The sequence below is a fragment of the Manis javanica genome, chromosome 8 (assembly GCF_040802235.1).
Source record: "Manis javanica isolate MJ-LG chromosome 8, MJ_LKY, whole genome shotgun sequence".
NCBI classification, from domain to species: domain Eukaryota; kingdom Metazoa; phylum Chordata; class Mammalia; order Pholidota; family Manidae; genus Manis; species Manis javanica.
In genome coordinates this window covers 92,398,825-92,413,854 of record NC_133163.1, presented here as the reverse complement: position 1 = coordinate 92,413,854, position 15,030 = coordinate 92,398,825, and the positions used below count along the sequence as shown (strand labels likewise).

At 34.6% G+C, this 15,030-nt stretch overlaps 1 protein-coding gene across 6 annotated transcripts in view; it reads left to right on the top strand.

The window, feature by feature from the left end:
• The window catches only part of TMEM87A (transmembrane protein 87A), a 41,323-nt gene that overhangs the window by 6,195 nt on the left and 20,098 nt on the right, over positions 1-15,030 (top strand). For 4 of the 6 annotated variants that reach the window (XR_012120667.1, XM_073211685.1, XM_073211686.1 and 1 more), the window contains exons 4-10: positions 269-382; positions 2,258-2,308; positions 2,390-2,434; positions 8,858-8,975; positions 12,721-12,797; positions 13,698-13,881; positions 14,837-14,936. Coding sequence is in view for 5 of the 6 variants with exons in the window: in XM_073211685.1 (XP_073067786.1) it covers positions 269-382; positions 2,258-2,308; positions 2,390-2,434; positions 8,858-8,975; positions 12,721-12,797; positions 13,698-13,881; positions 14,837-14,936 (689 nt within the window). In the remaining variant the exon portion in view is untranslated. The remainder of the gene's footprint in view (positions 1-268; positions 383-2,257; positions 2,309-2,389; positions 2,435-8,857; positions 8,976-12,720; positions 12,798-13,697; positions 13,882-14,836; positions 14,937-15,030) is intronic. The other 2 variants (XM_073211688.1, XM_073211689.1) reach the window with 1 other exon arrangement.

Below are 15,030 nucleotides of genomic sequence, written 5' to 3'. Positions count from 1 at the left end.
GGGACAAAACTCTCTGAACTCTTGATAGTGTCCCAGTCTTCCTAGAATTTTTAGAGGCACTACCCTTTTGAGCCATGTGCTGCTGTTCTGCACTTTAGAGTCTAATACTGTTAGATTCTTGTATATTATATAGCATCATTGTTTGATTTTGTTAATTTTTTAAAATAGCAAACCTAAGACTGTATTTGTGCAGTAGTCAACCTGTTTGATACCTTTAAATATCTTAATGTGAAAGATAAGTTACATACTTTGAATTTTCTCTTTCCAGGCAGAAGAAGTGGAGACATATTTGGAAAACCTTAGGGAAAAAAAAGGCCTATCTGGGAAATATCAAACATCATCAAAATTGTTCCAGAACTGCAGTGAACTTTTTAAAACACAAGTAATGTTTGATGGTGGTTGAGGGGAGGGAAGTAGAAGAGGTGAAAAATGGAGTGTCTGTCTTTTTGGCAATACTGATTTTCCACTTCCCAATTCTTTCTTCCGACAGAAATAAGCTTGTTTTGATAGGTGCATAGTCAGCCACTTAAATGCTCATCTCATTAAAGAGAGGGTGTACTTTCCTTTGTGTGTAAAAAGCACACACCCAATCCTTGTTTATTGTGGTAAAATATACATAAATAAAATTTACCATCTTAACTATTTTTAAACCTATGCCATTCAGTACACTGACATTAATGTGCAGCTCTCAGCACCAGCCATCTCCAGAACTTTCTCATAATCTCAAACTGACACTTCATAACCAGTGAACAGGAGCAATCATCCCCTTCCCACATCCCAGTTAACAACTGTTCTACTTTCTGTCTCCATGAATTTGACTTCTCTCAATACCTCAAAGAAATGGAATCGTGTAGTATTTATTTGGCTCCTTTCACTTAGCAAATGTTTTTAAGATTAATTCACATCACATGTATCAGAGTTTGTAAGGCTGAATAAATTCCATTGTATGTGTATACCACATTTTGCTTATCCATGGGACATTTGAAACCAATTTTTTACTCTCATGTCATCTCATGTAATGTGTCCCCAGAAAAATCTGTTTTTAGGTTTTATTGATACAGATGCAAATCAAAGGGTTGAATTTCTGCATAGAGGGGAACGAGTGCATATTGTATATTTTTAATGCTTACTTGTATATCATATAAATGAGGATTATTATTATAAAATCTCTTTTCTTAGAAATAGGATCTGATGCCATTTTTTTAATAGAAAAATTACATAGTTTTTAGGTGTTGAGAATAGTTGTAACTATAGCCTTTCGTTTGTCCTTTCTGCAGTTACAACGTACATATTGCTTCAGAATATTTAGTATATTGCCTTGAAGAGGAAAGGGTTCATGGAAAGCTAGTTTTTTTTTGTCCAGTTACTAGAAGTAAAGTTTATTGATAGGAAAGCTTTAATTTAATAATTAGTAATTGATAAGCAACTGTAGTAATTGTTAATTGAACTATAAAAATTGAGTTCTTGTCAAGCTTAGATTTTATGGACTTGGAGGAAAAAGAAAATATATTTAAAATGGTAGAAAAAGAAAACTAGGAATGATGTGGTGTTGAGCAGGGGATTTTCTGTTGGTTTTCCAAATTTACCCACCAGGCTGGGAGGATTCGTTGACCATTCTTGGATCTGATTATGGAAAGCTACTGTTGCCCAAGGTGCACTGCTTTTAGATCTGCTACAATCTTTCCAAGGTCTTGGCACATACCCCCTATGGGTAAGGTTTCTTCGCCATCTCCAGTCCAATGTCCACAGTTGAAATACATGCTCTAATTAGGAAGGAGAATGCTCCATTTGTTGAGAAAGGATCAGTGGACCCAGGAGTTTGGAATCTTAGGTTCAAATCCCATTTCTGCACCTAAAGCTTTATAGTGTTGAGCCACTTTTTCTCATTTGTTGAAATTAAAATTCTCATTGAATGAGAAATTTTTCTCATTCTCCGTCCTAAACATACAGTTTCTATGTAAGGTTTTATTATTCTTAAATACCTATAGTTCTTGGAGAAAAATTGAGTGGACAATTGGTTTGATAGTATTTTTTAGTTCCCAAGCAGGGCTTTATTCACTTGTTGGTGGTTAGTTGGAATCTTTTATCAATGCCATTATTGTTAAATTTATTGTTATAAACAGTAAACTTATTATATATTTGTATAAATATATATTTAAATAAATTTATATATTTATTTAACCATGTCTGTGGACCTTGAGCTAGTTTTCTTTTACTGTTATGCATCCTTAATTTTGTTTTTGTATTTGTTTCACAGAGCTTTTCTGGGGATTTTGTGCGATTGCCTCTTATAGGAGAAAAACAGGAGGTAATTGTTTTCCTTGTTATATGTTTCTGAGAATAAAGTAAAAATTCTGAATTAATTTTCTTTTTTTTTTTATTTTTGAAGGCTAAGGAAAATGGAACAAATCTTACCTTTACTGGAGACAAAACTGTAAGTGTAGTAGGGAGTGTGGGGCATTGAAAACATTTCAGTTTTCTTATGTTTGTATATTTTGAATCATTAACATTCTAACATTTAAAAAGAAACTGAAGAGTGGAAGCTTGTACACCAAAATGTTAATAATGATTGTCTCTGGATGATATTATAAGTATGTTGTTTATTTTCCTTTTGTTTCTATATTTTCCATATTTGCTACACTCAATCTGTATTGTTTTTGTAATTATCACCCCATAAATGTCACTTGTAAGTAGGAAGAAATTTTAACAAAAGAACCTTCAGCTCCATCTAAAATTATCTTGTGATAGAATATAACTGGAAGAGTTTAGAGTATTTAAGTAAAGTGGAAGAAAATATAACTTAAATTTTCAAAATTCACTTTCTGATTCATAGTAACTAATTCCTCAAAACTTTGCCTGTTAAAATATAGAAGAAATAACATATCCATGTTGGGTCATGCTTTTTACAAAACTGATTAAAGTTTTAAATTTTACAGTAACTTTAAGACATACATATCTCAGAATTTATCCCTTTAAAACATAGGATTCAGTGGTTCTTAGTATGTTCCCAAATTATGTAACCATCAGTCACTAATTTCAGAGTATCTTCATCCTGCATAGACATTAGTAGTGATTCCTTGTTCCACCCCACACCCCGCCCTATTCTTTCTATTTTTATGGATTTTCCTGTTCTGTTAATTTCATACAATGGAATCATATAATTTGTATCTGGCTTCTTCACAATTTAAAACTTTTATTTCCTTCTTGTGCAGAGATTTAAGATCAGTCACAGCTGAGAGATCTCAAGTGTCTCTTGGGCGTGTGTTCACATCCTGTGCATATGTGCACAGCCCTGCATGTACTCATGGTCTTCCAGATTTCCAGGGATATTTTTGGAGCTTTTAAAAACTGCTGTGGACATCTCATTTCCAATTTTTAAATTTTTAGTCAGCCTCTTGATAGCTCCACCTAGTGGCATTGCTTCTGGTAGCTTTGATCTTTCACAATTGTTGCTGAGTATTTTGACAATGCCTTCCTTGAGTACAGGGTCCTCCCCAGTGAGTGATCTCTGAGTCAGTCTTAGAAAAGACAAGCCCTAGGAATAGAGCTTTCCAGCGTATGCCAGACAGCTCTGGTGCTTGGGCTTTAGGGGAGGGACCTCCAAACTTGTTCTGTTTTTTCCCAGTGGCTGCAGAAGTGCCGTTTTTCACAGCTGTTGTAGTTGTGAGGACTTTAGTTTCAAGGAGCTTGGAAGAGGGGCATGGGCGAAGGAAAATCCAACAAGCTTGCTTTTCTTACTGAGATTCACTATTTATCTTGAGGAAACACTTCTAGGTTTGTTGCAAGTCTTTTGTTAATTTCCAGAGTTCCTAAAAAGTCCCATCATTTCTGCCCATGTTCTTGTTGCTTTTATGGGTGAGTGGATTTTCAGTGGTCCTTATTCTGCCATTCTGAAAGTGTCCCCACTCTCCTTGCCCTGCTTATAGTTAAACAGAATTTTAACCTAAGAATGAGTTTGGCATGGCACGCTTCATGATATTTTTCTTTTTTTTGAATAACAGTATCAGTTGGGATTTTCTTACTGCTAATGTATGCATATTTGCTATAAAAAATTTAGAAATATATATAAATGAAAACATAATCATACTACCACAACACACAGGTAGACTATAAATATATTTTCTAGTTTTTTGTTATATGCATGTTTATATTTATTTAAAAATGGGAATCCTATAATATGTGTTGCAGCCTTTTTAGCTTAGCAGTATAACATGGACATCTTTTCAGTTCAGTAAATATTGTATGACATGGTTATTTAAATGCCTGCATAGTATTTTATTGTATGAATACATTGCAATTTATTAACAATTTCCCTATCTTGCACTATTTCACTATCTTGCAATTTTAAATAGTGTTGCAGTGAATATTCCTGCAGATTGGTTTCTTTTTAGGTCTTTATTTTCTGGTTTTAAAAGATTCCATGTTGGTGAACATTTTTCTTCTGTAACTTAAGAGTAAAAATGTTTTATAATTATATTTTGTGTTGTGTGATTACACAGAACACATGAATGTTAACCAAAATGAGATCGTATTGTATCTGCTGCTGTGTAATTTCTTTTGTCTTAACAAATTGGTACATTGATACTACTTCACTCTTTTTTGTGACTACAGACTATTCCATTTTACCTGATTCTTGTAATTAATAATCAGTTAATGTATGTTAGCTTGTTTGCAAATTTTCACTACTATGGATAAGGTCACATTCATAATGTCTAGCTTTATCTTTGTGCACATTTAGAGGTGGTATTGCTGGGTCTAAGTGTATGCCAGATTAATAAGTTTTTAAGAAATGCTTTGTCAAAGTTCTCTGCAGGAAAGTTGTAGCAATTTATGGTCCCAAAAAAGGAAGATTGAGTTTCCCTCTTTCTGCACAAATAGTGGCTATTATAATGTAAAACAGATTTTATGCAGTTTGTCAGGTTAAATTATTGTAAATTGTATATTTAAAAAATAAGTGAAGCTGAACATTCATCTGGGTACATATCAGCTGTTTGTAATTGCGCTTTATTCGGTAGTCTTCTGTGCATAGCATACTTTTTAAATTCTACTCAAGTCATGATCCTTGTTCCTAGTGATTAAAGTTGGCTGAAAAAATGGTCCTGTCAAATAACACAAGTAATATTTAGAAATATTTATCAGATTGTAGCCAAAAGAAATCAAAGAGTTATCTCTCCTTTGGATCATTCTTCCTCAAAATTGGGCCAAAGAGCAAAACTGGACAGCTACATCTAAGAAAATGAAACTGGATTATTGTCTTAACTCCATACACAAAAGTAAACTCAAAATAGATCAAAGACCTGAATGTAAGTCATGAAACCATAAAACTCTTAAAAGAAAACATAGGCAAAAATCTTGAATATAAACATGAGCAACCTTTTCCTGAACTCATCTCCTTGAGCATGGGAAACAAAAGCAAAAATGAACAAATGAGACTACATCAAACTAAAAAGCTTCTGTACAGCAGACATCATCAGCAAAACAAAAAGCCCTCGTATGGGAGAATATATTCATAAACGACATATCCGATAAGGGGTTAACATCCAAAATACATAAAGAGCTCACATACCTCGACACCCAAAAAGCAAATAACCTGATTAAATAATGTGTGGAGGATCTGAACAGACACTTCTCCAAAGAAGAAATTCAGATGGCCAACAGGCATGTGAAAAGATGCTTCACATCACTGACCAGGGAAATACAAATTAAAACTACAATGAGGTTTCACCTCATACCAGTTAGGATGGCCAACATCCAAAAGACAAGGAACAACAAATGCTGGCAAAGATGTGGAGAAAGGGGAACCCTCCTACACTGTTGGTGGGAATGTAAGTTAGTTCAACCTTTGTGGAAGGCTATATGGAGGTTCCTCAAAAAACTAAAAACAAATACAATTTGACCCAGTAATTCTACACCTAGGAATTTACCAAAAGAAAACAAGACCCTCAATTCAAAAAGACATATGTACCCCTATGTTTATTGCTGCACTTTTTAATAGCCAAGATAATGGAAGCAACCAAAGTGTTCACCAATAGATAAATGGATAAAGAAGATGTGGTACATATACACATGGAATATTATTCAGCCATAAGAAAACAAATCCTCCCATTTGCAACAGCATGGATGGACCTAGAGGGTATTATGCTCAGTGAAACAAGCCAGGTGGAGAAAGACAAGTACCAAATTATTTCCCTCATTTGTGGAGTATAATAACAATGAAGCAAAACTTAAGGAACGTAACAGCAGCAGAGTCACAGACTCCAAGAAGGGACTAGCGGTTACCAAAGGGAAGGGGGGAAGCGGGGAAGGGGTGGTGGGGAGGGAGAGGGAAGGGTATTAAGGGGCATTATAATTAGTATACACAATATAGGTAGGTCACGGGGAACTCAGTATAGCACGAGAAGACAAGTAATTACTCTATAGCATCTTACTGTGCTGACAGACAGTGACTACAGTGGGGGGTGAGGACAAGTGATAACGTGGGTGAATGTTAAAAGCATAATGTTCATGTGAAACCTTTATTGTATATCAGTGATACCTTAATTAAAAAAATATTTTAAAAATTTCTGCCAAAGAGGAGAATTCTAATCCTATTTAAAAGATGCTCAAAAGTTCAGTACCTCTAACCCCTTTTGTTAAAGCTCTGATAAAACATGGTTTTTAGAAGAAGGGGCCTCTTCCTTTTCCCTTCAACTAAGATTAGATTTAATTTTTGATGAACTCAGTTTTCTGGTTTAATATAAACAGTGATGTGATATATGTGATATATTGACCATTATGTAATGTTTTTAAATTAATAGGTTTTTTTTTTTAGAGTAGTTTTAGGTTCACAACAAAATTGAGCAAAAAGCAGAGTTCCCACATACCCCGCTCAGATGCACATAGGCTTTACCATCAACCTGTGAACTAGTGTGGTTCATTGGTTATAATTGATAAACCAATGTTGATACATCATTGTCAACCAAAGTCCATAGTTTACATTAGGGTTAGTTCTTTGAGTTGTATATTCTTTGGGTTTTAACAAATGTATAATGACAGATATATACTGTTATAATATATAGAACAGTTTCATTGTTCTAAAAATCTCCAGTTCTCCACCTGTTTATCCCTCCCTCCTCCCAAGCCCCTGGCAATCACTGACCTTTTGCTCTCTCTATAGTTTTGTATTTTCCAAAGTGTCATATAGTTGGCATCATATAATATATAGCCTTCTCAGATTGGCTTTTTTCACTTACTAAATAAGCATTGAAGATTTCTCCATGCCTTCTTGTGGCCTGACAGCTTCTTTTAGTGCTGAATATTCTGTTGTCTGGATATTTACAGTTTACCCATTCACCTATTGAAAGATACCTATTGAAGGAGCTAATTATAGCTGTTACTATTAATGTTAGGGGCATGAGGATTAAAGAGTGTACTAAATTTTACGTGTTTAATAGAGTGCCTGGCATATGAATGTTATTTTTACAGGCTCAGAATACCTGTATTCCAGAGTTAAATGTAAATTTTGTCAAGTCCTGGAACATGAGAATTAATAAATCCCTTTTGAAATTTTAAGAGGTAGTTTTAAGGTATGTAAAATTAATAGCCAACCGGTTTAGTACACCAAAGTTTTACTGGGTTGATGAACAAGTAAGTTCAGGAAAGATTCAGTTAATTATGGGTAGACAGTACATGATGTACCTATAACTTTGAAGCTCTAAAATTTTCTCACAAATTTCTCCAAAATATTATCAGAGATCATCAGGCAAAGGTAAATCAATATATGATTCAGCATGGTGCTTATGTTCTTAAATTACTAAAATAATCTAGTAAATGTGTAGCTATAGGATCATTTAATCTGCTTTTTTGACACGGGATTTTTGTAGCATGGAATATAATTTTTGAACTCTTGTTTTAGCCTTTTCTTGGGTTATAGGACAATTTGAGCATTTGAAAAAAGCTGTGAGTCCACAGGAAAATGCATAAATATGCAAAATCTATTACATGCTTTGAGGGGTTTCATAGAGCAGTGAGGCTTATCCAGAGATCTCTGGAAAAAAGTTCCTTTTAAGACCAGAAGTAATAACTTGTGAACCTAAGTAGTAGTACCTTCTTTCACACACGGGCAAGAAGCCGCCAGTTGTTTTCTGTGTTCATCTCCTTTATCTTCGTGTCCTACTTTTGTGTATGTGAAGGTCCATAGTCCCTCTAGCATGAATGGCAACACATCCTTCGAAGGCTTTTTGCTAGAGCTCTGCACAGATTGCATTGGCTTTGGAACACACAGTTCCCAAGTAACTAGTTCTGTAAACATGGAGGCTGTTACGTTAACTCCACTTCCTTGACTTCGGGGGCAGTGATTGTTGCTTTCCACGTAGACTAACAAGGAGTAAATGTTTGATATAAATGTGAGATATTGTTGGTAGAAATTCTGGTAGTCTTGGGAAGGGCATTGAACAAAAGAAATTAGATTCAGGAATTGGCATTTATAATTCACTGATATCATGGGTGTTTTTGTTATTGTTTTTAGGTTATTTAAATAATCTTAGTTTGTTCAGGAAATGTGTAAGATTAAGATATAGGTAGTATAGTACGGTTTAGTTACACAGAGATTCAATTTAATGATTCCAGTTGATGTTTTCCTTATAAAAAATACATAAGATAAACAAGATTTCCTGCCTTTTTAAGTTTAATTTATAATCTAACCTACCTCATATGTATTGTAGGCCTGTTTGTTTTGTTACACTTACTGTTCTAAATGAATGAAAGTGGAGGGCTCAACCATGTTTCTGGGCACATTCTGGAAAATTTTTGAGTTATATTATTAACTTATATTCTAAATCCTTAAACTTAAAGATTTGGTGTCTCTTCTCCTTTCTAGGCAATGCATGATCCATTGAAAACTTGGCAAGATGCACCATACATTTTTATTGTGCATATTGGGATTTCACCTTCAAAGGAATCATCAAAAGAAAATTCACTAAGTAATCTTTTTACCAGTAAGTCCATATCATTTTTTTTACTAGTTATATTATTATTATCTAGTTGTGTCATGCATGGTGAGTAGTGTAAAATTGCTTTAAGGAAGGAAGGAATAATTAAGAATGTTTGTTGTGAAGTAAAAAAACCAAGGAAGAGAAATTAAAATTTCTTTGTACATGGTATGTATCACAATCTTAGGCTCTTCACATACGCTTTCTTACTATGCATCATAGATACTAGATTTTATTTTTCTTCATTTGCTTCTCCTGCATTTTAAGTTTTTACATAGTATCAAATTCTCAGTATTCTGAACCAGACTTGTCAAAACTTGGAAAATTTGAAATTAAGTGATTTTGTAATTGTTTAATGTCTCAATGTTTCTAAGTGTTCTCCTTTCACTCTTGCATCCCAGTTCATGGAGTCATCATCTCTCACCTGGAATTTTGCAGTATCTTACTAGCTGGTCTTATTTCCTATAGCTTCTGTTTTTCTGTCTTCCTTCTCCTTTGCAGTTTTCTTCCCTCCCCTGCTTTCTCAACTAGAGCACTGAATAGCAACAGTTATGGTGGCCATCCTTATTTTGCTCCTGACTTTCTGACAATATTGGCACATTCACCATTAAGTATAATGTTTATTACAGATTTTTCAAAATACTCACTTAGTTCTTTCTAGTTTACTAAGTGTATTTTTTTTAAGTATTAAGAATGAATGCTTGGTTTTATCAAATGCTTTGATTGTGTTGACTAAAATGATTATATAGATTTCCTCATTTAATGTTAAATAACTGATTTCCTCCATTAATGTGATAGGTTACATTAGCTGGTTTTCAAATACTAAACCATTCTTGAATTTTTAATATACACACACTTGAATCTTGAAACATATACACTATTTGGTCTTCACACATATACACACATGCTCGTTAACATGTATACATACCTGAATTTTATTTTCCAGAATTTTATTCAGAATTTTTGGTGTATGTTCAAAGTAAGGTTGGTTTATAATTACCTTTTCTGGTAAGTTTTCTGTGGGTTTTGGTGTCCAGGTTATGCTAATCTTATACAATTAATTGGAGAATGCTCTCTATTTTTATGTAAGGATAGGATTGTCCATTCCTTCACTGTTTGGTAGAATCCTTTATGATAGTATTTTTGCCTGATGTTCTTTCTTTCCTTGCCTGTATTGATTTTAAACAACTGATTCATTTTCTTTAATAATAATGAGTATTTCATTTTTAGTTTTTCTATTTCCCTTGAATCATGGTTTTGTTTTTCAGCAGTTGTCCATTTCATTCCATACTTTCAGATTTGACATAAAGTTATTAATGTACCTGAATCTGTAAGCTTATTTTCATTCTTAGTAGCTTTTATTCCTTCTTAATTTTAAAAATCTTTTTCTAGACTTTTGATTTACAGTGTTTTTTCTCAGTGAACTAGCTTGGTTTTGTTAATTTTCCAAACTATTTTTTTGTTGTTTATTTCTTTAATTTCTACTTTTATCTTTATTATTTCTGTCATTTGACTTAATTTTTTTTTTTATTAATCTACAATTACATGAAGAACATTATGTTTACTAGGCTCCCCCCTTATGACTTAATTTTAAACTCCTGTTTTTTGTGGATTCTTAATTCCATAAAATTTGTAATTTTATGAATGCTTAGTTCCCAATCCAGAGGTGGGTCTTAAGTTTCATAGTAAAATGGTAAACAGCAGATCTAGGCAAACCAGAGGGTGGCCTGGCACAGTTTCTGCACCTAAGATTTACATGTATCCTCTTGTCTCTCTAGACCCACAGCTTTCTAATGAGTAATAGTCTCAAGGAACAGTTGCCAGTATTTACTTCTTTCATTGAAAAAGATGGAGAAGTCTTGCTCTGCTCCACTTAAGCTTCTTCATGTGTGGAATTTGGCTCCAGTCCCCCTTTTCCTTGGGATCCTTCAAGTTTGGTTATCCTGTAGGAACTGTGCTCCCAATTACCATAACCTGCTTTGGGGCCCAGAGTCCAACATGACCAGGAATGTAACCTCATGCACAATTCTGCATTTTTGTTCAGTATTCATATTTGGAGATGTTTATCTTGTTTGGGGGCTTAAGTCCTTTTTGTTTTATCCATCCATTGTTTGGAGCTAGGAAGATGGCATGGAATTAACTACACCTTGTGAAAGTCTTAGAATTCTCTCTGAAGCAATTTTACCACCTTTCTTCCCTTCATTAAAACTTTTGATGTCTCTCCACTGCCTATAAAATGTCCACATTCTATAGTAAGGCTTAGAAAACTACAACTTTCCCAGTTTATCTTTTGCTTCCTTGTGTCAAAATGGTACTATATTAATCTTGTACTACATGTTCTTTAAATATATCATGCATTTCCACACCTGTCTTTAGTCATATTTCCTCTGCCCAGATGGCATTTTATACTTGTCCTGGCATATGTATACTCATGACCCTCTGGGTCTGGCTCAGAGGGACAGTTCTCTGTGTTGCTTTCCAGCACCTTCCTCCCTCTAGATGATAATCTGCTAGATGGCAGAAAACATCTTACGTGTCTTTCCATCTCCTATGTTTACCATAGTGCATGCCACATAGTATGTGCTCAGTTAAATGTTATATTTAAGCTTACAGTAGGGGTTAGCCAGCCTTTTCTTTAAGGGCCAGGGAGTAAATGTTCTCTAATTGCCCAGTTCTGCAGTTGTGTGAATGCAGCCATAGACAGTATGTGAGTGAGTGGATGTAGCTGTTACAAAACTTTATTTACAAAAGGTGAATGGCCAGATCTAGCCCATGTGATATATTTTTGCTGACCCCTGGCACAGAGTAAGAAACGGATGTGACACATATTCACAAATAATTATATTTGTTCTTTTATTAAATTAAGAAGGTATGATTTAATAACCAGTTCTGCTATGAAATTTTTATGATTGCTATTATGGGATGCTCCTCTTGTTCATTAAAGAATTGGACCTGATTTACTTGTAATAATGGTATGTCCTTTTTGCCTAATGAAAATGGGTGGAAATTTTTGTTGAATAGGCAGTTGATAGTCTGTCTTTGGAGATAGATACCACGTCACAGAGAAGTCAGTTTCTATTTATTAATCCTACCTAAAATTTATCCAAATAGCTGTATCAGTTACAGTTTAAAAATAGCCATAAGTTTTCTTCAGTAAGACACATCTTTCATACTCTTGTTACTGTCATTTATGCTTCATTAAATGCTTTGGTATTATTAAGTACTTCTGAAAAATGATACATACATCACTATAGTGAAATCACATATAACTGAAGTAGGTAAAAAAAATAAAGCAATAGGAAAATACATGTATGGATAGAGAGAAAACAGAGGACAGCGGAATGAAGAAATGAAGTCCTATACTTTTCAGAGCATATTAGTGATGTAAGGAAAAATGTGTATGAAGTGTGTTTAAATTTCAAGGAGGTAGGGAATAGTTCCACTTGGGCAAGTCGCAAAGGGCTTTGTAGAGGAAGTACATTCTATCCAGTCTTTAAAGGACGTGAGTGTGAGAACATAGAGCTTTTCTCCTTAAAGATTCTGGCTGACTGGGGCAGAGGCATGGAGGTCTGTGCGGGACACAGCATGAACCATGAGAACACTTCACGAACCTCAGAGCTCTCTCTAAATACAGTAGTCTCCAGGATTGAAATGGCTAAAAGTAATTGATGCACTAGGTTCTTCATTAATTACATCAAATATCACACAATATTTTTGTTTAATTTCTGCATCCTTTACATTAATTCTGAAGTCTGTGTTTTGGCAGTGACTGTTGAAGTGAAGGGTCCCTTTGATTACCTCACGCTCGAAGAATATCCACTAATGATTGTAAGTGAACTTATATTCTGTATCTGTACCATAAATGAGTTTAGTTTGAAAGACTGTTTTGTGGCAGTATTCATTTTTAAAGAATTGTCTTGAACAGTTCAAAAAATACTACTTCTTGTTCTGTTCTTGCTTACTAGAATGTGACCTTGGGAGTGTCAATGAACCCTTCTGTGCCTCATTATTTTTACCAGTAAAATAAGAGGTCAATGATTTGTGGAATTTTAGAGTCAGAAAGTACCTCAAAGATTATTTCACACCTCACATTCTCTCTAGAATGCAAAGCCAGGGTACTTTTTAACAATCCTGTAGTTTCTGGTCCTACTTAAAGTAATTAAATAATGCCACTTCCTCCTCAGTGTGTGTGTGTGTGTGTAACAATCCTGTAGTTTCTGGTCCTACTTAAAACAATTAAATAATGCCACTTCCTCCTCCTCAGTGTGTGTGTCTGTGTGTGTGTGTGTCTGTGTCCATATCTTTGGGAATATCCATAATCTCTTTTCAGATTTTCTTTGCTCATGAGTGTTTTTTTTCTTCTTCCTTTTCCTTCTACAATTTTCCACCATGTTGCATTTCATTGCCTTCAGATGTTTCCTAACCCTGCACTGCTTTTTTCCTCTTCAGTGTTGTCTTCATTTTTATAATTTTCGATTGTGAGCTATAAAAGCTCTTGCAGTACAGAAGAGTGAGCGGTCACTCAGTGATGGGTCCTTAGGTGGTCTCCCTCTGCTTAAGAGGAGATGATTTTTTTTGTGTTAGTATTGAACTCCAAAAGAATAAAATACTGATTTTTTAAAACAGAAGGTGTAATATATATATATTTCTTATAGTTTGTTAAGACTGTATTGATTCTAAACTGGCTGTTGGACCTAATCCTCTTTCTCTTACCCTCTTGGCCGGCAGTTTTTCATGGTGATGTGTATTGTATATGTCTTGTTTGGTGTTCTGTGGCTGGCATGGTCTGCCTGCTACTGGAGAGATCTCCTGAGAATTCAGTTTTGGATCGGTGCTGTCATCTTCCTGGGAATGCTTGAGAAAGCAGTCTTCTATGCAGAATTTCAGAACATCCGTTACAAAGGAGAATCTGGTATGTAACCAAACAGTGTTTGCCAGTTTGTGAGTGATTGACTGGTGAGATGTGTGATAGTTTTCCTAAGGTCAGAAGTCAGTAAGGTTTAACTTTTTAGTTAATTATTAGAATAACTTAAGCAGACTCATTATGATTGTGACTTCTGATTTTAATCTCTTAACTTGTGGGTTCAGTGATTTACAAATGGTTTTATTGAAATATACTTAACAAAAGTTAAAATAGTGATCATTTTGGAAAGGATTATTACCACCATTGAATCTCAAATACCATGATTTTTAAGGCACCAATATTAAATGCATCTAAGAAAAAGTAAATACTGCCAATTTAATGTAAGATGCCTTTGATTGTAAGGTATGCTTTGATTTCAAAAATGTCAAAATATGGGGGGAAGTATATCTAAGAATTGGTAAAATGCAGTAATACCAAGAAAGCAAAAGGTTGTTATGGTTTAGTAATTAACAGGTAATGACAGAAACTTTTCTGTACTGGGTTTTGTGATAGCTCTGGTTCTCATGAGACCATTTCATTATCAATGATTATTGTTACAAGATATTGCTAATTAGATCTTTTCCTGTCTTTGAAAGGGCTTGTAAATAGTAGATGTGAAAATAATTTGAAGACTGTGTTTGTATGTGTTCTGTGCTTTTCTGTGTGTAGCTCTATTTCATAGGTTTTACAGATCCGGGGATGTTCCCTAGATATTATAAACTAGTGACTTATTCTGCTGAGGTTTTAGTGAAGTTGGGGGTAGAGAGGAAAGGTGACTTGAGGGCACCCAGATTGCTTTGGGTACATACTTGTAAAAACTGCAGGAGAGGTCTTTTTTTAGCAGGGCTAGTAGCAATGCTTATTCCGAAGAATGTTAAGAGCTAGGTCTGCATCCTGGCTCTAGAATTGTGCCTTTTCCCAAACCTAGATTAGAGCAGCTTCTCCCTCTTCTTCTTTCTCATAGTTCAAGGTGCCCTGATCCTTGCAGAGCTGCTTTCTGCAGTTAAGCGCTCCCTGGCTCGAACGCTGGTCATCATAGTCAGTCTGGGATATGGCATAGTCAAGTAAGTATGAAATTCCTATTTGGAAGAGCATATTAAAGCACTGATTAAATTGAAATAGTATTGCAAATTTCCAATGTAATTCTGAAAGAGTTGA